We start from the raw sequence: 24976 nt of genomic DNA, 5'->3' as shown, positions 1-24976 counted from the left end.
GTCTCGCTTGTTTCATTTATGTCTAGGAGATCTCAAATGCAGTATTTACTGTGTTTCTCTTTGCCCTTGCCTGGGATTAGGGTGGTTGCGGCACCTTCTTCCAAGCAAAAGATTACAAGTTCAAGCTGGTGTATAATTGAGGATTATTGGATTCTAAAATCACATTGGCTTCATCTCCCCTTGCCAGACATCTGCAGTGGGCATAATAAACAAGTAGTATACATATCATAGAAGGGAAAATTTCAAAATAAAATAAAGCATTATCTTCTAGAATGAATTAGAAAGTAGCACACTTGGTAATATTTTTTTTGGTAGAACACACGATAATATTGAAAGGCCAAAATTAAAGTAATAACATCTATCTGAATTTAAGAGACAACAAAAATAACAGATGGAATCATGCAATTTGTGGAGATGATTCCCTATTAAGCTGCATCTTCAGAAAACCTGGCATCAAAAGGAACAGAAGAATGGGGATGAGAAGTAGTAGCACCAGTTCCAGAACCATGCTGGAGTTCAAGCACAAGCCATCGAACAGCTTTGCTCATCTGTTCCAACCTAACTGCACTGATAGGTGGAAGGCCAGTGGTGGTAGCCTGCCCAGACTTCTGTGTAACTGATCCAGTTGCTTCATCCACCAGACATTCAGAACTTATTCTTTGCTTTACAGACTCCACAAACTCCTCTGCTTGATCACAAGCTACTCTAAACAATTCCCAACGCTGCTTAAAGTTATCTAGAGCAGCATCAGTGGCAGCTGTTTTCTGGCCACCAGAAATCTCTTTGGCTTCAAGCACACCAGCTGCAGCAGCAATGAAATCCTGGTACTCATTATTCAGAGTATCTACTATGCTATCCATCAGAGGGCAAACAGCCTGCTAATATGGATAATCACAAGCCACAGGATCCTAGAACTGTAAGAATTCTGAGTGAATGATTTATAAATTATGTTGCCATATAAACTATAAGCACGAAACACCTAGTTACACAACATAATGTAAATTAGGCTTGTAAATCTTGAATCCACAATAAATTCAATTGAAGAAACAAAATGATCAACACAACTAGACCAATTTAGTTTCTGCAACCATTTGAGTTCTTCATGAGGCATGTTCTTCTTTAAGTGGAAGGATCTATCATCTCTGGATTAGATTTAGATAGAAAATTTAGTCTTCATTATATTTATTATTCAGAAAAAAATGAATAAAAAACATAAGGTGTAGAAGTTTTACCAGTGGTTGCATGGACAGGGATATGGAATCTGACAAGTGTTATCGAGTCCAACTAATTGAGACTAAAAAGTAAGATTTATGGACACATCTCACATAAACAATATTATTAAATATTATGGTTTTTGAATATTCTTGATGTGTCTCTACGACCTGCACCAATGGGAAATCGCCATATGTCCCACCTCAGAGAGCAATTCAGTAACTTTGCTAGGTAGCCTGAATGCAATGTGGAATTGTAACAATGCAGGGCTGGGGAGGGACAGACGTAAGCAGCCTTACCCCTGCACATATAGAGAGGCTGTTTCCAAGATTTAAACCCTGGCCACCCAGGTCAAAATGGGGCAACCCAACCGTTAATTAACGCCAACACAATGTGTGGAATTGTAACAGTCAGCCGTTATACGTAGGCCAACCTGACCGGGTAATTAACGCCTGTGCACTTAATGGCAATGCAGGCTTATGGCTGACCACGTGGCCATGACATGTCTATTGTGGGGAGAGGAAGCAGACTGACCCAGGGAGCTGTTATGGGATCCATTACTCCCATGTGTAATGGATCCCTACCCTATAAATAGACGAGCCTCTCGAAGGTATGACTCTCGACACACTTTGCTCCCTCTTTCTCTCCAATCACCTTGGCTCACCTCACACTTCTGCTTGCTTACTGAGCTCTTCAGCTTGTCCCCGTCTCCAGATTCTTGCTAACTTGACCATCAAAATCTCTACACTCAGGAAGCCACCCCGGGGCCTCTAACGACTCTTTGTGACCATAGGTGACCTCTCTGCTGTGATCTTTGGATGTATTTCCAGTTCTTTCCCTGCCTGCCAAACCGAGCAGCATCAATATACATTCACCCTTTATATCTCATCTTTTTACTTTCTTACAATTGTGCCCAAAACAATTGATGTGCAACTTTACCCATTGGATTTGGATGAGAGTGCTGAATCTGTTTGGGGTTAAGATGTGCTTCTCGGCTGATGTGAAAGGATTTATAGAAGCTTGGGCAATTGGAGGTTTATCCAGGGCTGGAAAGGTAGCATGGAGTATCCTTCCTGCAGCAGTTTTTTGGGCATTATGGTGTGAAAGAAATACCAAGCTATTTGAAGGAAGACAAACTCCTAAAGAAGAAGTTTTTAACAGAATTATGGGGATGATACACTCTTGGTTGGCAGCTAATATCAGTTATCCAAAAATAGGCATATGTCTTCCTTTTTTTTGATTCAGGCTCCCTATTTGTAAGGAACCTATAGTATTTTCTTGGTCTTTTGGAAGGTTGGAAATCTGTGGATAACAGTTTTCCTGCTATACAGCTTCTCATTGTACAGAGGCTTCTTTGTAATTTGGCTTTTGATTTTAATGAATTACTTTACCTTAAAAAAAATAGCATGTATTTGCTTTTTCTACCACCATTAAGAGTAGGCCAAGATGAGAAGATTTCATGTGGCTGATCATATCTGTGTTTAGGTCATCCAAAATAACTTGAAAAAGAGGCCAAACAAAACCAACCTTTTAATGCATGTTGCACATCCTCCTCAGAATTCTTACATGTGAAACATTAACTAGTTAGATGGAATAATACTGTCCAAAGATTAAAAACATGCAGAAGCTTCCACCCTTGGTGGAATTAGATTTTTTCAACTCCCTTTTAAAGGAAACTGTTCCACCTGATACTCTGAAAAGAGCATCCTAATAAGATTTCATAGTGAACCTACCATCTAGACATCCCTTATGGACTGACCTTCAAAGATTCTTATCTTTCAAAAAGATTAGCACATCCCTCCAACTCTCTATCTAAAAGCAGTCTTCAAAATGTATGATACCACACAACCTGCTATCCTCTATAGTATTGTTTCAGAGCACTGACTTTTAGAACTTAATATGTAGTATGTACAATCAAGGACATATATCATACAACTTGCAAATCCTACACCACTTAGTATTTTTCACTTCTGTAGCTCTACTTCTCCTAAAGAACAAGATCTGGTTGAGAAAATATATGTGGATTGAAACAGACACTGGGAGAAAGAAAAATCCATGTAGGAATGTAAAGCTCTTAAACCCTAACCCTAAAAATGAAATTGCACTACTTTGCTTCTCTTGGGTATCAGGTTGAACTCTGTTATCACTTTGTTTTTATCAGAAACGATGACTTTCATTAGAGATAAATTAAACTGAAATACAGAATTCAACCCTTATTAGAAAAGGTTGATCCAATAAATATCAAACATTACAGCACTGCCCAATAAAGACTCTCCCTTATGATCCCTTGTTTTGCTAGGACGTCTCTGTCATCACTTTTGAGTTGCATTCTGATCTCAGAACCCACCTTTTGGAATCTAATGCTACCAGACCTATGATCTATTGAACCTTTGGCATCATCCTCATCAACGCCTTATCCCAACTAATATGGGGTTGGCTACATGAATCCTGTTTCACCATTCCGTTCTGCTTAATGCCATATCCATTATTAAATTATTGAACCTTCGACATAGCCATTATTAAATATCAATAAAATGATAGATTATATAAGGCAAAACTTCCCCAAATCTCATAGAAATTTGACTCTTATGCATCATTCTGAAGAATGTTTATAATGCCAAGGAGTAATTTAAAAAATTCTTTATAAAGAACCACTTCAATTTATTAACACTCTAAGCTTTGGGAATTGCAGAAACATGCTGCACAACTTCCATGTATAAAGAATAACACCTTTGTAAACACATTGAAACCAAATAGCTCAAGTTAACTCCAAGCACTAAAGAGAGGTGCAAAGATGTCCACAAATTCCAGTAGGTAAACCTTGGTGAAGAGCCTGAGAAGTTAGCAGCTTAGATTTGGGGCATTTGCATTAGCTGCATCGATGAACAGAAATAAAATAAAATAACTAGATCAAAATCTCACTGGAATTATTAATTTTTCGGTGACATCATGTACACGAATGTGAACAAATGCTAAAATGGAACTGTATTTGTTATATTAAACTGCAGTGGCTTATTGTAAGCTCAATAAACTTTTCAAATCATTTGTTTCAAGTTTCAACCCATCCACCTAGAACAATTTTTGGTCAAAACAAAAGAACACAATTAATATGGTTAGTATGTGTTTATAAATCCTAGATGGAATAACTATGTACGCATTCTATTCTACTTAGAAGACAATTTAATTTCCGATTTGCTTTCACTTGTTCCAGATGGAATAACTATGTAGTATGTACTGATTCTATTCTACTTAGAAGACGATATACTTTCAATGACTGGGAACTAGAGTGGATTTCCGATCTGCTTTCTCTTGTTCAGATCCAGAATTGCAATCCTCAAGGGCTGGATTTGGAGTGGAAGGAGCACAGTTCAGAAGTCTTTTCAGTTAAGTCCTTTTATGGGAGGCTGGCTGAAGGTGGAATTAGTGATTTCTCTTACAAAGAAATCTGGGCTATAGTGGCTCCCTCAAAAAGTGAAATTCTTCATTTGGCTGGTGGCGCTGAACAAGTGCATTACTAAGGATAAAATGTTGAGAAGGGGCATAGCAATGGACAGTTCTTTATGTTCCCTATGTGATGTGGAGCAATAGCCATCCAGCCATTTGTTCATTCATTGTGAATATGTCACCAGTGTTTGGTCTCATTTTATAAAGGCTATTCAGTGGAAAGGATACCACCCATTTTCTGTTATTGTCTTGATGAGGGGATGACATGTGAAGGATATAAACAAAGTGGACAGGGCAGTATAGACTTGGTACCTGCAGCTATTATTTGGGCCACTTTGCTTGAAAGAAATGGTTAGGTCTTTGAGCAGAAAAAGAATACAGGTTATAGCTAACTCTCTTTTGGCTTAACCAGGGAGACAGGGACTGGCTTTTGGTTAGCAGAATTTGCATTAGAGAGTACAATCAATTTTTTTTTTTGTCTATAGACTTTATTGGTTGTACTTATTGGGTTTGATGTATAGAATCTCTTTGTACTTGGCTGTTTATAGTTATTTACATTCTTAATATAATACAATACCTTACCTTTTCCAAGAAATGAAGACAATATACTTTCTTTAACAGAAGACAATTCAATTAGATTCTTATCTAGACATCTAGTCCAACAAATCCTTTACCTCCTTCCATAAAAACTAGCTTCTCTACTGTTCCCCACTTCTAGGTTAGTCCTACCAACAATATCGCCCATTGGCACTACAAACACGGCAACTAAGGGGCTTATTTTAGCTCTACATACTCTCATAACAACCCAAAATCGCATACTTACCCACACAAAAATGCTTACATCTATACCATCCACCTAATTGGAGGCTTAGGCAATATACCTACTTTACCTAATTCCGTTCTTCTTAAAACACAGGCTAATCTTGGAGATGGAGAAATCCAGAATGCCTCCTCCCCTCAGGCAGGCAAGGCAGAACCAGAGGTCCAACTGATGATGGGATACTTTTTAGAGCTTTACATGCAAATTTGGTAAAGCTTACAACAGGTGATTCTTTATTTCTTTAGTTTCTACAGGATACAGATCCACTATAACGAATGGCTAGTTCTATGCTCCTTGGAGTGCAGGAAATGCAAATTAGAAACATCATTTTAGAAAGTGACTGTTTAACACTCATCAATCGGGGAGTTGGGTTCTCCTTTGTTAAACGTTATAGCAATGACGAAATTCTCTTTTTGGCGGTACAGAAATACAATAAGATTCTGTTTCTTTTTTTTTTACTTTTAATAGAGATGAAAACTTGAGAATCAAAAATCAGTATAGATAAATCTTGGGTTGATGTAATGGAATTTAATATGTACATTACTGTGATTCAGCAACTTAATTTTCAAAATCTAGCAGAAACAACAAATCACTGCTTGTGAAATATAAATTTTATTTATTCTAATCCTGTGCAGTTAAAGCGAAAAATCTTGGTTGATCCTTTCCAAGGTTCAAATATTATTGACCTCGTGAACCCCAGCAGAACCATAATTACTGGATAAAGTAGCAATAGAATGATGATGATGTCTGTTGCTATTACTAAAGGGTAGCTTTGACGCCATTGAAGGAGCTTCAGATGACCCTTACCTTATATAGAGAACGTGTAGAAAGACGATATGGGTAATATATCTAAGCAATAACGAGTGTTCAGCACAGTATGAACCCAATTGACAACTTCCAGAGATAAAAGTAATCACCTCCTAAACAATATGACTAGAAACTGAATCTCCTTTCAGTTTTTAAGATTCCAAATAGATGAAATCAGGTTAAACTATAATTATCACTAAGAATATGAATCCAAACATAGAACCAGAGAGAGAGAGTACCTATCCGTGCCTTCGTTTCTCTCAGCCTCTCAGACACGTAAAATATTATTTTGGTCAAAGTACACCAGGGGATTTGCTGCTCAACTCCGACCGAAAATGGAATCAAACACCTGCAGGCTGCAGGTACGAAGGAGGGGGTCGAAGAAATTGAGGACTGATTTTATGAGGGGGTGTGTGGTTCAGTTATCAGCAAAGAAAGTTTTTTCTCAACATTTATTATATAAGCCCCTATAGCTCAGTGGTAGAGCGTCAGTCTTGTAAACTGAAGGTCTGTAGTTCGATCCTGTATGGGGGCATTTATATTTTTAAAAACTTTGAATCGATAAATTTGTGATCAGTTTAATTTTAGCCCACTTTTCATGTTTTCCAACAAGTTTGAATAGCTTATCTCGATCAATTTGGCTTTACTCGTAGGTTTTGGGTCTTAATAGGGACAAATTGCTTTGGTAGGGTTCAAGGAAGGTGACCTTGGGTCTACCAAATCCTTTCCACGAGGACCACGACTCAATATATGGGGCTTGAAATAATGGACTAATGGGTAAAGGCTAAACCGCTAAACCAATCCACAAACAATGTTTGCAAGTTCTTAACAACTCTGAACAACTGATTTGTTTAACAAGGTTTATTCTCTCCAATATACCATTTGCTTGCAAAATAAGCAATAGTTTCTATTTTAAGGAAATTATGTTTGAATTTCGGTACAATGCATAACTTCTTCAACTCCTTTGATCCTTTCCAATCCAATTTTTCTTTTTCTTTTTTTTGTCAATTTTTTTTTCTATACCGACCTTTAAGTTTTGTTTGGATTGATTAAAAAAAATTAACTTAGTAGGGGCCATGGACACTTCTGCGAAAATGGACCCCAATAGAACAAAAAGGATTTAGGAGGAGCTCTATTAAGCTTGGAAAACCTGGCAAAAAGTTTACCCAACCCAACCCGAAAAAACAGGGTTAGAGTCTCATACTTAACTACCTGAATGTGAGAATGACCCAACCCGACCCAACCCAGAAAAAACTGGGTTGGGTCATGGGTCAACTCGTTGGCCCGACTGTTAAGTCTAATTGGGACTATTTATGCATTGTTAGAAGTTTCCACTCTTTAATTTCTTCTATTTAGTCTTTACTCTTTATTGTTTACTCTTTAAATTGTTAAATGTTCAAGTTTTTTATTTTATATTTAGAATTTTAAGATTAATTTCTTTAATTTTGGAAAATTTCATGTAGTTTTTCTTTATTTTTAAAATTTCAGTTATTTTTTGGGATGACCCAAATTGACCCATGGGTCAACCCTAACCCGAACATTTAGGGTTAGGGTCTAGCATTTGATAACCCAACCCGAAGTGCCTTGATCCAACCCGAACCCGACCCGCCCAACCCAATTGTCAGGTCTTGGAGCCCAATTTTTGAAAAATAAATTTGCCTTTTTTTTTCTCATAATATAGAGACAATTGGGTAAAAATTCCTTTTTAGCATATCAATGACTTCATTGTTCTGGCCTTCTGGGAGAAGTTAAAGCTTTCCTTTTGAGGCACTTTCGGTCCCATTGATGGATTCAGCTTCCCCCGAAACCTGAATTCTACCTAGGGACCATACCAATACAGTCCTCTTTTAATTCAATTTCCTTTTCTTATTTTACACAAGTCCCATTCTCTCAAGAATTCCTATTTCTCTTAAATTAGGTTTTCTTGTATTTCTAGAGGTATTTTCTCCCATTGAATAGTTTTTTTGTGGATCCATCTTATGCTTATGTTTTTTTTTTTTTTTGCATATGTTTGGCATATTATACTTTATCTTTTCAAAACATTTTGAGATTTTTTGAATTAATAACCGGTGTCCTTTCTGTCTCGATTTTTATCATCACAAAATCATGTTGAATTTTTTTTTTTTTTTTTTTGTCGTTCGGTTTTATTTTATTCTACCAAATTTTGATGTTTTGGTACATAGAATTTTGCTCCATTAGGCTGCTTCAATATAATGATTCATCACAATTTTTTTGAAGCCGAGTCCATCACAATTGTTGTTTGTTTTGGACCAGACATGTCATCTTGTCTCTCATGCTCTTAACCTCATCTCCTTTGCCTACCCTTCTTAACCCTATTTTTGGGAAGAGTGCAAATACAAATATGTTCAATTGTTCAGTGCAAATACGTGCAAGGTTTGGACTATATGCAAGGTTTTACACTAAAGATATTTGTATTTGCACTTTCTCCAAATAAAGCCTTATTTGTAAACCCCATTGGAGTCAATTTTCTGATTTTTTATTACGAGATGATCAATTACATTTAACTAATTGGCGGTAACTCCTCATATTGATTCCTTTAATCTTCCGATATGAGATCACTAAAGCTCAGTTTGGGAAGAGTGCAAACATGAATATGTACAGTGCAAATACAAGGTTTAGAAATATTGTTTACACAATACATGTGTGTATTTGCACTCTTTCCAAACTGAGTCTAATGAGTCATTTAATAACAGTATTTGCACTATTCTCTTGAATATTTTATTATTTAGTTATTTTATCCACTAAAAGAGAAAACAAAGTTGTTCAGCAACTTCGGCCGCTACCAAACAGCTCCTAAGTTATATACCCTAGGACTGATTGAACATGACAAATCCAGTCATTTAACAAGGCCATAACATACAACCATGCTACACAATTAGCACCTTAATGACTCTTACTCTAGGTAAGGCAGGTAGTCCTTTTCCAATGGTATGTGGTCTCTTCCATGACAGCTCTACCTTGGCAGAAGGTATCCCTATTGGGCTATTCCTTTTCCTTTGATGGCCCTGACTTTACTTCAAGTAACCCTTCTTGTGATGGTTTCACTCTGCATAAACTAGCCTCTTCCCAATTAATGCTTTCCCTGCTTCAAATTTAGGATGTGATGACAGGCCTTGATGCTATCTTACCAACACATCAAAAGCCCTAGGACTGATACAATGCAGAAACCCAAACCATTTTTAACTTTAAGGACAAATGTCCAACAGATGCTAGTAATACATGGTGTTCCAATGTAACAATGACTTTCTAGCCACGGATTACACTGTTAATATTCCATGTATCAACTGGTGCCTAATAAAATGTAAGGTCACATATGGATATAACAAATCAGGATCAGTCCTAATTTCCTAACATTCAACACGGTCAACAAAATGCTAGGAATACATGATGCTTCAAGATGTCGATGGAAATATTGGTCGTCCAAATATAGGAAACATGTCTGAAATGTCGCATGGAAATATTGTAAAAATTATATCCATGGTAGAAACATTGTAAATATGCAAAAATATATAGTGGTATTTTGTGAAAGGGTAAATTGCTGAAACCTCCCCTAAAGTTCAATAATTACAATCACCTCCCTGAACTTTCTGACACAGTTGCAAGTAGACCCCATTTATTAAAATCCTTTAACAAGAGGCACAAAAATGTTCAAAATACCCATGCAGTTAATATTGAGGCTGGTTTCTATAGTGAAAACAATACAAACTTTATGAACAACAGAAAAAAGAGAGTTTAAAATTGTAGTTTTACCTTTGAACGATTGATATTAAAGGCAATTTGGAAAATAAATCAAATTCGGAAAAGAGATTGAAAGGGTTTGGGGTAGTGAATAATATGAAGAGAAAATGTGGAAAATAAACATTTTGGTCAAAAGTAACTGCATTGGTATTTTGGACATTTTTATGCCTCTTGTCAGAGGATTCTAATAGAGGAGGTACCAAACTTCAGGGGAGGTTTCAGAAAATAGTCAAAAACTTCAGGGGAGATTTTAGCAATTTACCTTTTATGAAATGACAAGAGAAATAGGCACACCTTTTTAAATTATATTCTTGTTCTAAATCATTAAACAAAGCTAAGAAACTAAGGTTATAAACAAAGAATATGCTGTAAACATTAAGATTCAAAACTACATGATAGAATGAGTTAAAGCAAAATTTAAACTCAAAGAAAATGTAAATGGTTCTAATAGATCAACCAAATAATCTATTAAACCAACAAAAACTAATATTTATCTTTATGATCGAAATGAATATTGGGCTGCCTCAAAGTGGTAATCATGCAAGTTAGGCGAGTAATAATGTTGCTACTCCTCATATCTACAATATTGCCACCAAATTGTGTTATAAATACTCTCTCTTGTACTCTGCATAGTGCTGGTAGTGTTCACTGGGGAATATGCCAATTCCAACAAAATTTGTCGCTACTCATGGAAATGGAAATATCAAATATGTAGTGGATATATTGGGGAATTTAGGGACATTTTAAACCATGCTACAATGTGAGAGTTGCTTTTCTAGCCATCAACAAACACCCTTAATATTCCTTGTCTTGTCATTTAGTGCCTAACAAATGTAGGGACACTAAATTGGATATAAGTATATAACAGATCAAGATTTCTCATTTCCAAATATGCAACACATGAACGTTTATCCAAGTAACCCACTTTATATGTAAATAACATGCCTTAACCTTTAGCTTTATGTTGAACTTCATTTATTTATTTTTGGTAAGGGTTGAATTTATTTATTCAGTGTCCAAAACATGTGAAATTTAGTGATGCTTCTAAAATTTGCAGAGCTTCTAGATATTGCAACTATATCTGACAAAATAAACCACCTAAACATTTTGCCTAGAAAACAAATGACGGAAATGTCAGTAAGCTATGGATATTATTACTTTATTAGAAGTATAACAGGAAAAATATATGTAGAAAAAACCATGTAGTATCTGGCATCAAAAGTATCATACTGTGTGCATGGGAAGCCACCAAATGTCGCCAAATGGAAATCATACTACAATACAGAACTTGCCTCAACTGCTTCTTACAAGGCTATGTAATCTGAACTCAAACTACCAAGTACCAACTGGATCAGATACACGTTTTTTTTTTTTTTTGGTGGCATACAAAAAGAGTTATACAGAATTGAAAATTTTCTTCATGCTTCAGTCTAGGACACATACCAAACCAAGCTACCATCTTTGCAACTCAAGATATCTGACAACATAACACCAAAAGAATTTCTGAGATTGATTGATTAAAATCTCTATTTTGTCAAATGTCAAGCCATGATGTTGCCCAAGATTAAAATGGTTCTTCTGTAAAGTTGAGGGCCATGTAGGAAGAATGCCAAGGGAGACGGAAGGGAAGTTTGTGTGGGTTCTGCTTGTTGGAGAAAAAGCCTGAGGGTGGAGGCAAAGGATTTTTTGTTTGAAGAGCTAAAGATTAAAGGTAAACCAGGCCTGAAGATAAGGGAGATGAAATTGGCGACAGTTTTTCTGGAAGGTCTAGACATGATAGAATGGGTCAAAGATTTTATTTCTGAAGCAGCTTCGGAAGGCAAGCAGATTAACTGGACAGAAAAGGTTACAGAGACTGGTAGAAGGTACGTGATAGAATGTAGGAAGAATGCCAAGGGCTCCTTCATAGCCCTATCAGAATTTTTTGCAAAGAACAGAAAACAACTAGTATGCTTTCCAGAAGGCAGAGACAGCAAAGGGTGGAAGGATGTGACTGCAGATTTTCAGGCTTTTTTGGATTGCAAAGAAGCAAATGTTGAGGAAAATCCTGGAAGGACTGAGAAGGGTGAAGAGTCTTTCAAGATAGAGTTCAGTTATACCAATATGGAGCAGGAGGTGGTGACTATGGCACAGAATATCAGCAATCCAACAGTGTTGGAAAATGCCAAAAAGGAACTCTGGGCTAGTAAATGGATGTTGGTTGCAGAGAAAACTGTTACAGATTGGAAGAAGGTAGCAGCTCTACTGATACATAAGTTCAATCTGAAGAAGCTGTTTGTGTTAACCCCTTTTAACAGTTGCAAGGCTGTGATTGATTTCTGTGATAACAAGATGGAAATCACAGCTGTAAATATTCAAGAAAGTCTGGGGTCTTTTACAATATTCAAATGGACACCAACTTCTAATTCGAAATCTTTCTCCATTGAGGATGGAGTAATAGTACATCTGGTTGGGATGCCATTCCATCTATGGAACCATGAAGTAGCAGATTCTATTGCAGCCTCATGTGGAGCTCGGTTGGCAGGGGAGTTCTGGGATGATCTTCAATCAGCTGCCATCCATCTGAGTGGAGTAAGGCCTGAGGACATTCCAAGAAAAGTGTTGGTTAGGGTCAAAGGTTTATTCATTCCAGTATGGCTGGCTTCCTTCATTGAAGATAATCTGTGGAAGGAAGCTTGCCAGGAAGAAGATGAGCTGGTGGAGATCAGGGCTTTAGCTGGCAACTCAGAATTGGTGACCCAAAAAGCTTGTGAACTTTTCACGAAAATAGACAAGCAGTGGCGGATGTGCTGAGTAGATTGATATCAAAAGCAGATAGGGAGGGGGTAATAGATGGTTGGAAGATCGGAAGGAATAATGTTTCTGTAACTCATCTCTAGTTTGTAGATAATATTATCATTTTTTGTGAGGGAAGCGAGCCAAGAAGAGTGGAAAATCTTAAGGATCTAATATTATGCTTTGAGAGAGTTTCCAATCCAAAGATCAACTTTGAAAAATGTTGTGTAGTAGGGGTCAATCTGGCTGACAATGAAGTTGAGTCTATTGCAAACTCTTTGGACTGCTCTATTTCGTCTTGGCCCTTGACTTATTTGGGTTTACCTTTGGGTGGGAATCCTAGGGAAAGCAGATTTTGGTACCCAATTGTTGAGAAATTTGAAAGAAAGTTGGCAGCTTAGAAAAAGAATTATATCACTATGGGAGGAAGGGTAACTTTGATTAAGGCTACACTTGCCAATTTACCAGTCTATTATCTCTCTATGTTTAGGATCCCCCATAGGGAGGCTAGGAAATTAGAAAAATTGATGAGAGATTTTCTTTGGCAAGGGAGGAGAAAAAAGGATCACTTAGTTAATTGGGAGACAGTTTATTGGAGTAAAGAGGTAGGGGGTCTGGGATTAGGGAATTTGGTCCTAAAAAATGAAGCTTTATTGAGAAAGTGGCTATGGAGATGGCCTCTAGAAAGAGAAAGTTTGTGGCACAAGGCTGTGCTTAGTATTCATGGTTGTTTTGTCTCTAGTTGGGATGTTGGGGTATCTCATCAGGCTACCCAAACAACACCATGGAAGGCAATACATGGCGTCCTCCCCAATTTCCTTCAATTTGTAAGGTATGACACTTGCTTCGGAAATTTGGTTCTTTATTGGGAAGACACTTGGGTGGGTAATCAACCTCTAAAAGACCTATTTCCTTCTTTGTATGCCCTTTCCCTTTATAAAAAAGAGGTTATTTCTGTCTTTCTTCCCCCTCCAGTTTTACCTTTATCCTTAAACTGGGACTTCTGTTTTTGTAGGGGCTTAAGGGAGGAGGAGCTTGCTTGCGTTACTGAACTTCTATCCATTCTAGAGAGTGTTAGCTTGGACCCCTCTTCTCCTAATAAAAGAGTGTGGACTCCTATCCCAAAATGTTCTTTCACTTGTGCATCCTTCTTCAAATCCCTTTGTTTGAGTACTTCTTTTGAGCCTTTCCCAGTGAAAGAAGTTTGGACAAAGCTCGTGCCCCCCAAATTGTTGTTTTCTATTGGGAAGTGTACCTTGGTAAGATTAATACTTTAGAGAACTTTCAAAAGAAAAAGCCTTTCATTTGTTTATCCCCAAATTGGTGTGTACTGTGCAATTCTCATTGTGAGGACTGTTACCACTTATTGGTTTCTTGTTCCTTTGTTGCAGCTCTTTGAGACTAGATGTTTGTTTTGTTTGAATGTAGGTGGAATCAACCAGCAGAGGTAAAATCATCATTCTCACCAACTACCTTTGCTTGCCTAACAAAAAGAGGGAGGAGTATGTGGAGATGTTTCAGAGCAGTCACCCTATGGACAATTTGAGAAGAAAGAAACGCTAGAATTTTCCAAGATAGAGAGGTCCTTTACAAAAATGGAGGAATGTATCTTAACCAAGGCTATCCATTGGCTGAAATCCTTGGCTTCTTTCAGATATTTTTCATTTTATGACATCTAGAGGAATTGGGCCACAGTTGCACACACTTCGGTTAGAAAAACTAGAGCAACTACAGTTTGGGTAACTCCCCCAGAAGGATTTTTTAAACTGAATTTTGACAGAAGCAGCCAAGATAACCCAAGACCGTCTAGCATTAGAGGAGTATTGAGGAATGAGAATGGTAACATCATATCCTTATTCTCAGGCCCGATAGGGATAGGGGACTCTACAAGAGCTGAGATATTGGCTGCAATACAGGGAATTCAGATTGCTAATCAACTAGGAGTGGAGAACCTATTGATGGAAGGGGATTCTAAGGTGATTATGGGCTGGCTATCAAATCCAAACTCAGTTTTTTGGAGTTATAGGGATCTCATCAAAAAAGTTAAATGTTTAACAAAGCACGTAACATGTAGATATCAATGGGTGGGTAGGGAGGCAAATGCCTTGGCTGATCATCTTGCTAAACAGGGGTCTCCTAGGGACCATTTATTCTGGGCAGCATTGTAATTTTATTTCTGATCTCTTGTAATGTTTAGGGGAGGCTGCATCTCGTGCCTCTCCAAGGGATTCTTGTAAAATCTTATTTCTCTTGTTTAATGAAATCATTTTCAATTATCAAAAAAGATTAAAAAATCTCATCTTGAAGAAATGGAATCCAAAATCCAGTTAGAATTACCCTAAGAGAGAGATTGTTGCCAGAGGAAATGGAAAAAATCCTTTTTTTCTATCGATAACTATCGATATATATATATATATATAACATCTTCCCCAAAAAAACGTAACTATTAAAATGGGTAAAATGGTCCCATCATGTTTTGTAAAAATTTCTCCCAGATGGGGAAGTTACTTACCCACCTAGGAGATGGGTAAGTTTTACCCAAGAAAGTAAGGGTAACTTTACTGTGGGGCCCATTGCTTAATGAAAAAGAACATGGAAAGTTGGTCAATGGGAAAATGTTACCCATTGACCAACTTTCCCATGCATATTTACCTACAAAAGAATGGGGCCTAGATGACATAAAAAACAACAATAGGTCAACTTACCCTAATAAAACTCCCTCCTCCCTTATCCCCCCAAGGTTCAAAGTATCGATACAATACGCATATTGGCCGTATCGTATCGGTACTTAGAAACGGTCAAAACACCTTTTTTTTTAGTTTTTTTTTCAAATTTTGGCTTTTTGGGAATCTTAAAACATGTTTTTTATTATTAAAAAAAGTTGGGGGTCCAAAACACCTGGAAATGGGCGTTTCGGACCATATCTTTTTCAAAAGATATGATACGATACGCCCGATACGGGGCGTATCATCTCGATACTTTAAACCATGTACCCCCCATTTTAACCATCCCATCTTCCAAGGAGTGTGCTGATTGAGGGATGTATCTGAACAAGATGATCACACAATAGGTCAACTTGTCACTACAATGTTCCACTCCCTCAATGTATCACTTACTGGAGTCCCTTTGGATTCTTTTTTTTACTTTCACCCAATAAACTGCTTTCACCCTTATTGGCTCTATCAATTTCTTAGGATGTTGTTCCTTGTCTTCAAATAACCTTGCATCCTTTTCTTCCCATATGCTCCCTAGAATATCATTCCTAATACAAAGCCATGCTACCTTCACTCTTTTGGTTTTAAATGAAAAGGATACCATCCAAACAACAGGGAGGCACACAAACCAAACCATCCCAAATAATGATAGAAAATGAGACCAAATCTGAGATGCAAAATGGCATGACAGCAATAGATGATTAGTACATTCTCCACTTATAAGACATAAATCACACATATAGGGAGAAATGCACCAGGCTTTGTATTATTTCCTTTGGATCCTATAAAGGGTGTGGACTCCGGGTAGTGGAATACCTCACATCTTGCCTCCATGTTTTAAAACATTGAAAATACATAATCACATTTTTGTGTCGAGATGGGAGTTTTTTGTCTTATTAGACAAACTATATTTAGCTTGCATTAGTCATGGTGGCACTTGGGAGTTGAGTAAAATGAAACGTAATTTAAACTTGAAATGGTTCAGTTCTTAATTTTTCTGTTTGTAACTTTTGGTATGCTTCCTAAAACCACATAGCATTTTAGTACATCCTCTTCTTGCAGGTCCACTACTCATAACCTATGGCTACGATTGAAGTCCACTAAAGCAAGCCCAATGGTTGAAGGATCCAGAAGGCAATATTTTAAGAAAATGTAAGCTTTTCTGAAGATTCAAGGTCAACATATTAACCTTTCATTTTCATTTTTAAGTTTTCTTGGGTTAAGCATCTCATGTATAGCTTTCGTTCAGATATAAAATAGCATACACATTTGCCTTTCCTAAAAACAAAAAGATAGAAAGAAGTGGTTTCTTTTTTTATTTTGGAACTAATCCAGTAACAAGATCCTCAGATCCTATATCATGGGATGCAAGTGTGTGGCAGAAATATGAATGCTCAGATAGATGAGTGGTAAAACTAGAAAGGACAGATTTAGAAATGAAGTCATACAAAGGAACCTAGGGGCAGCTCCAATAGGTGATAAAGTGAGGGAAAAAAGATTGAGATGGTTTGATCATATGCACAAAAGAACATCAACAGAGCTTGTTAGAAAAAGTGATCTGTTGCAGGTTGAAAGGGATAGAAGGGTTAGGGATAGACCAAAAAGGACTTGGATGGAAGCAATTAGAAGTGATTTAAGCACCCCATAATTTAATGATGGATATGGCACTGAACAAAACAAAATGGTGAAACAGGATTAATGTAGCTGATTCCATATGGTTATGTTCACAGTTAACAAAAAAGGCATCAACTTTTTGAATCCAATAAAAATTTATTTCATACCATGACTTGACACCAATCCTGTCTTACACCAATCCAATGGTTAAAAGCACTCCCACATATGAGAGACCCGTAGCTGAACCAAGACCCTTTTACTCTTATTTCAAAGTGTACCCCAAGATTAAAAGCATGATAATTAGTATTATAGAAGATTTTTCCTTCTGCACATTTTTGAATTAAATATGAAGCTTAAATTCTATTCAGAAAACTAAAACATAATTCGTTATTACATACAGAATTAAATAGAAGACAGTAAAGAAATAAATAAAAATGCTTACCTCAAATTTCACAAATATGATAGATTTTCTTCAAGATATATTCATGAACTTCAAACCATGATATGTTTGCTGGCTTTTAACAGCTGCACAATGCAAATAATCACCAAAATAACCAATCTTCTGGGCCTCGCTTTTCAGGCACACAGGAGCAACTAGATCAATTAAAACTTCAGAATTGTTTCATTTCTCTTGGTTGACTGTCTATGTTTTATCTACAATATGAATCTGGTAAAACTCAAGATCATCTCCAACTCAAATAGCATCTTGAATATAAAAGTAGGCAACTGTGCAAAAAAAAAATCGCTTGATGTGTTGGAGAAACATAATGTCAACTTCATTTTTAATTAAACAAAATGAACTTATGTTATAACTTTTTGTCACATGGAATGCTGCATTCTTTCATACTCTGTCAAATCCCTGTTAAAAGCATTATTATCTCCTGTTCCTGAATATAAATGCTCAAAGACCTTCATCACACTCATTGAGCCCTGCTCCTGAATTCCTTACAGATACCATTTCCATGTCCCTCTGAACTGCTTCCTTCCTCAATCTCAAGAGCTCTGCTCTCTCATGGTGCCCTTCAGCCAACAACTCAACAAATTTGTCTTTTATAGCAAGCAGTGGGTCTCGGTCAATCAGTTCTGATTCATGGTAGGCTTCCCTAAGGATTGCTGTTTCTATTCCACCTTTCAAAGACATGTAGAATATCCCTGAATGCCTGGTGAAAACACTAGAAAATGCATTCGAGAATCGATACTCTTCCCTGAATTTTCCCAGTGTTGCCACAGGCACCCTTTTAAGAATGGACAATGAAAGCAACTCATGAAATACTCCAACTGTCCTTTTCTCCATCTCAGGTGAAGCCTGATCCAAGTGAGAAACATCAGCATAAGGAGATATATAGGGAAGCTCCATCCAGTCTCTAGTCCATTCCCTCATTTCTTTCTTAAGGAAGAACCCAGGAGGCAGCTTAACATTAAATGAAGGCCTGACTCGGATCCCTGTTAACTTAGACTCCTCTTCTGCTCTCCGTTCGATAACTGATTGAGCATACTCAGTGTTCCATGAAACCAATTCCAAGAATGACTTGCCCTCTCCTGGGCTCCCAACCAACCTAAACAAATGTGGATACTTGGGGACCAAACTGCACAAGAAATCATCTGAAAAGCCAAAATCTCTCTTCACATGAAGCAGTTTATCAGCACTGACCACTTTGTCCCTGGACATCATGAGCAATTTGCACAATTTGGCAACAATGAGCGGTTCATTCTCATCCTTTATCTGCTTCTCTTCCTCAAGAAAGCATCGAAGCCTGCTGCTAGGGCGAAGAAACGGAACAGGCTCGGTCTTTGGTTTGATCCGATCAAGGTAAATATCGAACAACCCGGGGTTTCTATTGAGGAAAGTCTTGACATTGACCTGAAGTCGCATTCTTTCTCGACGTTTCTCAAGATAACGGAGGGGAATAACCTGCCCGGGTTCATTCAGGACTTCTTTGACGACTCTGGCGCTGAGACGCCACACCTTGTCATTCTCGATTGCCTGGTCTAGATGGCGATCCTTTCGCCAAACGACCTTGAGGCTTGAAATAGAAGCGAGTTGGGTCCAAAAATTAACTCTAGAATTTACCGACAAACAGATTGAATTCAATGGATAAGAGACATTAGTTGCAGAAGTTGAACCCAAATGCAGGGGACCCCTAAAACTCTTCAAATAACAGTATATTGTAGGAATTTTCAAACAACGCATGACTTTCCAGATTTGGAAATTTACTTTATTTACTGATAACTGTGATCGAGCAGAACTGATGGGCTACTGTGGAAATATTACTAACTCCTCTCTACGAGGAATGCTAGCATCAATGGCACTTTTCACTCGTAATAACCCACTCACACCTGATAAGAAGCATGTGGGTTTCTATAAATTTTATTAACTGGGAAATGGCTGAAACTTTAAAGGAATGCTTCCAAATAAAAGTAGGAGCAAGAGGAAGAGATACCAGAGATTTATGATAGTAACATCAGCAGGATGGAGCGGACTCTTGGAGCTCAGCAGTTTTTGCACCTAATCCATCTATGGTCTCTTGTTGGCCCTCCGCCACATCATGGTCGATTTTCGCAGTATAGATTGTTGGTTGGTTATGTTCTTATTAGTCTCGAGGTAAACTCTTTCAGAGTTTCTGTGATACTGGAGAGAAGAAGGTTCTACCTTCCAGAGTTTAAACACTTAAAACTAGTGTTTGGCTGTCTGCGTCTCAAAGCAGGCAATCGGACCGAACCGCGGTAGCTGAACTGCTGGAGAGGTGCAACCTGGGCCAGGTTAGCCTGACCCAATTTGAAAATTTTGGGTCAGGATAGGGTTGAATCAGAGTTGAAGCCTTGGGCGTTGATTGTTACTAGAGGTGAGCATAGGTCGGTTCGGTACCATGGTAGAACTTGGAATCTATTCTGTAAGAATCGGTTATAGGTTTCTGGAATCGGAACTTATCCTGCGAAAATTAGTTTCAGGGTCGATTCTAGGGTCTATCCGTGAAATTTGTTCTTTCTTTACTCTCCTCCTTAAAAAATGACATGTTCTTTAAAAATTTGACTTTTAATAAATATAATATATAGTTTAAAATTTATATAATTTTTTGTTAATTAAATTGAGTATTTTAATATGTAGATTATCATAATATGTTAATATATGATTCAAAACTTATCATTATAATTTAAATTCTGTAAATATTACCTTTTACATTATTTATTATACACATTCAATATTAAAATAAAAATAAATGATCAAATCACTTAAGTAACTCAATGATCAAGTGAAATCATGACCTTTGTAACCATAAGTGCTTAGGTTCAAATCTTTATATCCTTAAAAGTATTTTTGGGTTTATTTCAAAGCAAGTTTGGTTCTAAGGTTGGTTCCACTAAGCTCAGTTCCACAAAGGCCAACCAAGGTTGATTCAAGTAGGGTAAAACCCCTAAACCCTGGAACCAGCCTGGGTGTGGGCCGGTTTCAAAATTTTGGAACCAGACCCTACCCTGTAACATATTGGGTAGGGTCAGTTCAAGGTAGGTTCGAATCTCCCGTGCTGGTTGGGAAGTTGTTCCCAATACATAGTCAAATGTGATTGTGAGGTTGGTGTGAAGAGCGCTATGTGTAAAGCAAATCCCAATTCGTTGGTAAGGTCTCTGCTAGTTGTAGTGAAGACTTGGATCAAATTCATCCTGCATCTCAACACTTCTGCACTTGGACGAAGGGTTATGAGTTTGGAGGATGGATACCTTGTTTGTGTAGTCCCTTGGGAGAATAATGAGTTCTTAGTATTTAAGTATGAAAGTGCCTCAGGGCAGTAAATTAATTATCATAAATCAAATGTATCTATACTATATTATAAAGTGATTAGGTCCCACACCAGCAGCCCTCTCCCTCTCTCTTCTCTCCTTAAACGTCTCTCCTTTCTCCTTTACCCCTTCCTAACCCTTCCATGTAGCCACATGGCAGCCCTCTCTTCTTCACTAGAGTGCCACTCCAAATCTCTCTCTTATGTTCTCAATCACTAGCCAACCCCCTTCTAAAATTTCTCCTAATCTCTCCCACCTAAAATTCTTCCTAAAACACCTCTAAATCTATATTGCCATGTGGCAGCCCTCTCTTCTTCACTAGAGTTCCACTCCAACTCCCTCCCTCTCTCTCTCTCTCTCTCTCATGTTACCAATCAGCTCAACCCCCTCTTAAAATTTCTCCTAAACAATCTCTCCCATCTAAAATTCCTCCTAAGACACCTCTTAATCTATATTATAAACCATCTAAAAACCAAAAACGTAGGTAAATTAATTTGGGGAGTTAAATTAATTTGTGAAATATTTTTTATATTTTTAATAATTACTGGTATTATTGAATATTATTTGGTAAATATCAACACCTAAACTAAAATTTTTCGTAATTTTGGTAAATTGAAAATTTTCATTACTAAGAATTATTTGCTGAAAATTACTGATTTTGGTAATTTAATTTCAGAATTTTTTGAAAAATAATTATTGAAATCATTAATTACTAAAAAAATAAATAAATTAAATTATTAATAAATACCAATTTAATAATTAAAAATCATCAGTAATTTTTAGCAATAAGTAGTTATTGATATTTTTAGTAATTTTGGTCAATTTATTGATATTTTCAAACAATAATTGAAAAATTCAGTAATTTTTTAGTGGATAGTTAATTTCAATAAATATAAATTTATTTTTTAAAATTTCAGTAATTTTTATATTTACTATAATTTTTGAGAAATAATTATCGATTTTGTTAATTTAGTGAAACTTAAATTATAAAACTTCCAAATTTTCAAATAAATAATTGGAAAATTTTAATACTTTCCAATTTCCATAAGTATTGGATACTACATTTATAATTACCATAATTAATGAACCTATATTTATGGGTTTGGGGGGTGTTATAGGTTTAAGGGATGACCCCCAGGGAATGGCAATGGGTGGGTTCGAGGTAGGGATCATACTCCCCATCCCGACCTTGAGTTTTAAATTAATCCTTGTCAAAAATTTTAGCCTGCACCCTATACAAACCCATGGGCCCTTCACAAGGCTGGAAAAAGTCTTCCACTTGTTCATGAACATATTCCTTCTACTCTTCTTGGGTTGTCCATACACAAAAGAACAAGACCAATTTTTGTTTAAATTAGTTGTCATTTTTGTATGGATGAAATTCCTATCTGCATACATAACTTTTAAATTTGCTTCTCTTTTCTAGAACAGAGCCAACCCACCACTTAGCCCAACCGAATCAACCCCCCCTCCAGCATTTCCAATCTTTCAAAAAATTAAGTTTTTATTTTCCTGCAAATTAGTAACAAGGTTTTGATTTCCATAATAAAAATACAATCAACTCCCATTCTATTTTGGGTCTCTTTTAAGGCTTGGATTGTCAGGGTAGACCCTAGTCCCTAACAATTCTAACTTAATAGCTTCATTTCACACCTAGGGCCTATTGTGGGATAGGACCCCAAACCCACTCATTTGAAAACTCAAAAACACCAATAAAATTTTTTATCTGTAGGGTAGCAAAACCATTTATATTATAAACTCCATCGTCCATAGACAGTTTTTGAAAATATTTTGCCACCTTTTCTTTTAATTCATTATTATTTTTTTTTCTTTTTTGTTTTTCCTTATCTCGACTTCTTTTTTTTATTTTTTTGCAATTTTCCGATATACATTCCTTAGTAATTTATTTAAGTGGTATAGATTTTTCTTCCTTCCCTTTTTCTTCACTCCATTTGTTTTTTTACATTCTGCAAGGGAGATTTTTTTTCCTCTTATCCCATTTCCATTCAGTAAAAAAACTAGTCATGGCCTATTTTCCTTTTGCTTTTCTCCATTTAAGATAGAAACCATTATTTTACAAGAGAAAATAACTAATAACAAGAGCTTCATGAGAGAGGCATACCTCATCTAAGCGTTGCTCTCTTGGGCTCCTAGCAAGGGCAGCTATCAAGCTTTCTACCTCCATATAAGTCGTTGGCTCCTTGTGTTGACATCTTTTGGAAATTTGCAATCACAACCATTTTTTGTAAGTATTTCATCTATATCGAAATCTTCAGTCTCATATTCAGCCTCCTCCCATGTGATTGGATTATCCTTCGGCCTGACCCGTTTGGTGTAAGCATTCGGGTTTATTTTAACCCTTTTTTATTCTCCTCCATCCAACTCACGGATAACCACCCCACTTCCTTTTTTCTTCCTCTAACTCTTATAAAAGTACTCTTCTTCTAACCCATCAGTCACTATCATAGGTTCTTCCTTCCCTTTTGCGGCCCTTTTCTCAAATGTCGCTTTCCCAGTTACTTCAGTACCGTCTAATACTTTCTCTACATCAGTTCATTTTTCCACCTCATCAAGCCTGAACCACTCTAGTTTGTTTGGTGCCCGTGAATCCTCCCCTTGATCTAACCCTGACAAGATGTTGTCTCTCCTCGAGTTACTCCCCACTTCAACCGTCACCTCAATGCCCGTACTCTTTTCTGGCCACCTTCTCCAATAACCTACTGGTTTTCTCCAGTTATATTATCAAGTGGAATGAGCCTTCCTTTTGTAGCAAATTTCTAACATGTGCATTAATATCACTGGTTTCCTAGAACAATCTTATTTTGCACTTTTCTATTGTCTTTGGAAAGATCGATCAATCCGATACGTGCTCCGGTGACCCTTCCCTTGATTCTTCCTCTCGCTCCAACCTCACTCGTTCAGCTTTACTTTGATTCTCTACGAGAACTAAATATAGGATATCACTCTTCCTTCCCTCCTTTTGGCCTTCTTGATTTTTATATTCCTTCTCTCTCTTCTTCATTCCTTATGTTCTTTTATTTATGAACTTGAGCTTATCTCTCTCCATCTTTGCTCTCAGACTTGGCCCATAGTTCAACCTCTCACCTTCCCCTTGTTCCAAGCTTTGTCCAACCATTGTATTGGATAGATTTTGTAATACTTGTTCACTCGAGATACTCTTACAATCCAGTTCCTCGTGTCCTAGCAGTCCACATTTATAGCAGAACACTAGAAGATTTTCATATTGAAATCTATACCATTCTTTCTCCCTATTTTCCACTATATCATAGTTCCTAATCCCCAAAGGTTTCTTAATGTCTAAGACTATCTTGATTTTAAAAAATCACCTTCTCCTTCTCCTTCTCCCCTACCTTCTTTGACTGGCGTTCTTGCCACCGATACTAGTTTGGCTCCCCATTCCCAAAATCTTTTGTCGACTGGAACTTGTAGAATCCTCAACTCCCCAAAACTAAGCTTGTTTAAAGGAACTGAAGGTTTCCATCTTTGCAGCAAAAGCGGGTAACCATTCACGTTCCAGGGTTCTTGATCAAGGAACAAACACACATCTTTTTCTTTTTTAAAAACAATCCACAAAGTTTCTTCTTCAATCCATTTCACTTTGTATCTCAAACCTATCCAGAAATTTCTCACTTTCTACAAGACTCCATGAGCATTCATCCTCTTATCAGATAATACTCCACCATAGACCGCCTTTTTGCATTTATTTTGGATTTTTTTTCAGTTTTCCTTCCATGCTGATTTCTCTTTCTTTTTCTTTAGGTGAGCTTTCTTTCATTGCTATCTCCATGAATCTCTTTCCTATCAAGTGATATCCTTCTTCGCCAAGGCAACTACAAGCTTACTATGGTTTTCGAAACCCTAGAAAGCTAAGGCAAGCAACCCTAAATAAGCTTAGAGCGCAAGTCTGATGCAGTCTTGAGAGTAATTTGGGATTTATGGGTTTTTCATCAAACATAGCTTCTAGGATTTCCATGTGGGGCTGAAGTTGACCTTATAAAGCCAGAAGCCACCATGTAAAAGCTCTCCCAAATGG

The 24976-nt window shown here is 37.1% G+C and overlaps 2 protein-coding genes and 1 non-coding gene across 5 annotated transcripts; 1 reads left to right on the top strand and 2 right to left on the bottom strand.

Moving 5' to 3' along the window:
• Nucleotides 1-240: 240 nt before the first annotated feature.
• MED32 (mediator of RNA polymerase II transcription subunit-like protein) lies at nucleotides 241-6682 on the bottom strand. 3 transcript variants are annotated; one of them, XM_010257536.3, is made up of 2 exons: nucleotides 6523-6682; nucleotides 241-914 (listed from the first exon to the last, which is right to left on the bottom strand). In XM_010257536.3, exon 2 carries the CDS (start codon nucleotides 858-860, stop codon nucleotides 426-428), a length of 435 nt encoding a protein of 144 aa, XP_010255838.1. In that variant the 5' UTR covers nucleotides 861-914; nucleotides 6523-6682; the 3' UTR covers nucleotides 241-425. The 3 variants fall into 3 exon arrangements, with proteins under 3 accessions (XP_010255838.1, XP_010255837.1, XP_010255836.1); XM_010257535.3 differs by having other exon boundaries at nucleotides 241-878; XM_010257534.3 differs by having other exon boundaries at nucleotides 241-875; nucleotides 6523-6681.
• Nucleotides 6683-6746: 64 nt separating this feature from the next.
• On the top strand, nucleotides 6747-6818 carry TRNAT-UGU (transfer RNA threonine (anticodon UGU)). The gene has a single exon. It is a non-coding gene; the product is annotated as a tRNA-Thr (tRNA).
• Nucleotides 6819-15630: 8812 nt separating this feature from the next.
• On the bottom strand, nucleotides 15631-20015 carry LOC104596397 (Ubiquitin carboxyl-terminal hydrolase family protein). The gene is made up of 2 exons (XM_010257537.3): nucleotides 19587-20015; nucleotides 15631-19482 (listed from the first exon to the last, which is right to left on the bottom strand). The coding sequence occupies exon 2, from the start codon at nucleotides 19334-19336 to the stop codon at nucleotides 18047-18049; it is 1290 nt and encodes a 429-aa protein (XP_010255839.1). The 5' UTR covers nucleotides 19337-19482; nucleotides 19587-20015; the 3' UTR covers nucleotides 15631-18046.
• Between the last annotated feature and the right edge of the window lie 4961 nt (nucleotides 20016-24976).

The sequence above is a fragment of the Nelumbo nucifera genome, chromosome 1, assembly GCF_055504915.1.
Source record: "Nelumbo nucifera cultivar China Antique chromosome 1, China Antique-T2T, whole genome shotgun sequence".
NCBI classification, from domain to species: Eukaryota; Viridiplantae; Streptophyta; class Magnoliopsida; order Proteales; family Nelumbonaceae; genus Nelumbo; species Nelumbo nucifera.
This window is presented reverse-complemented; position numbering and strand designations above follow the sequence as displayed.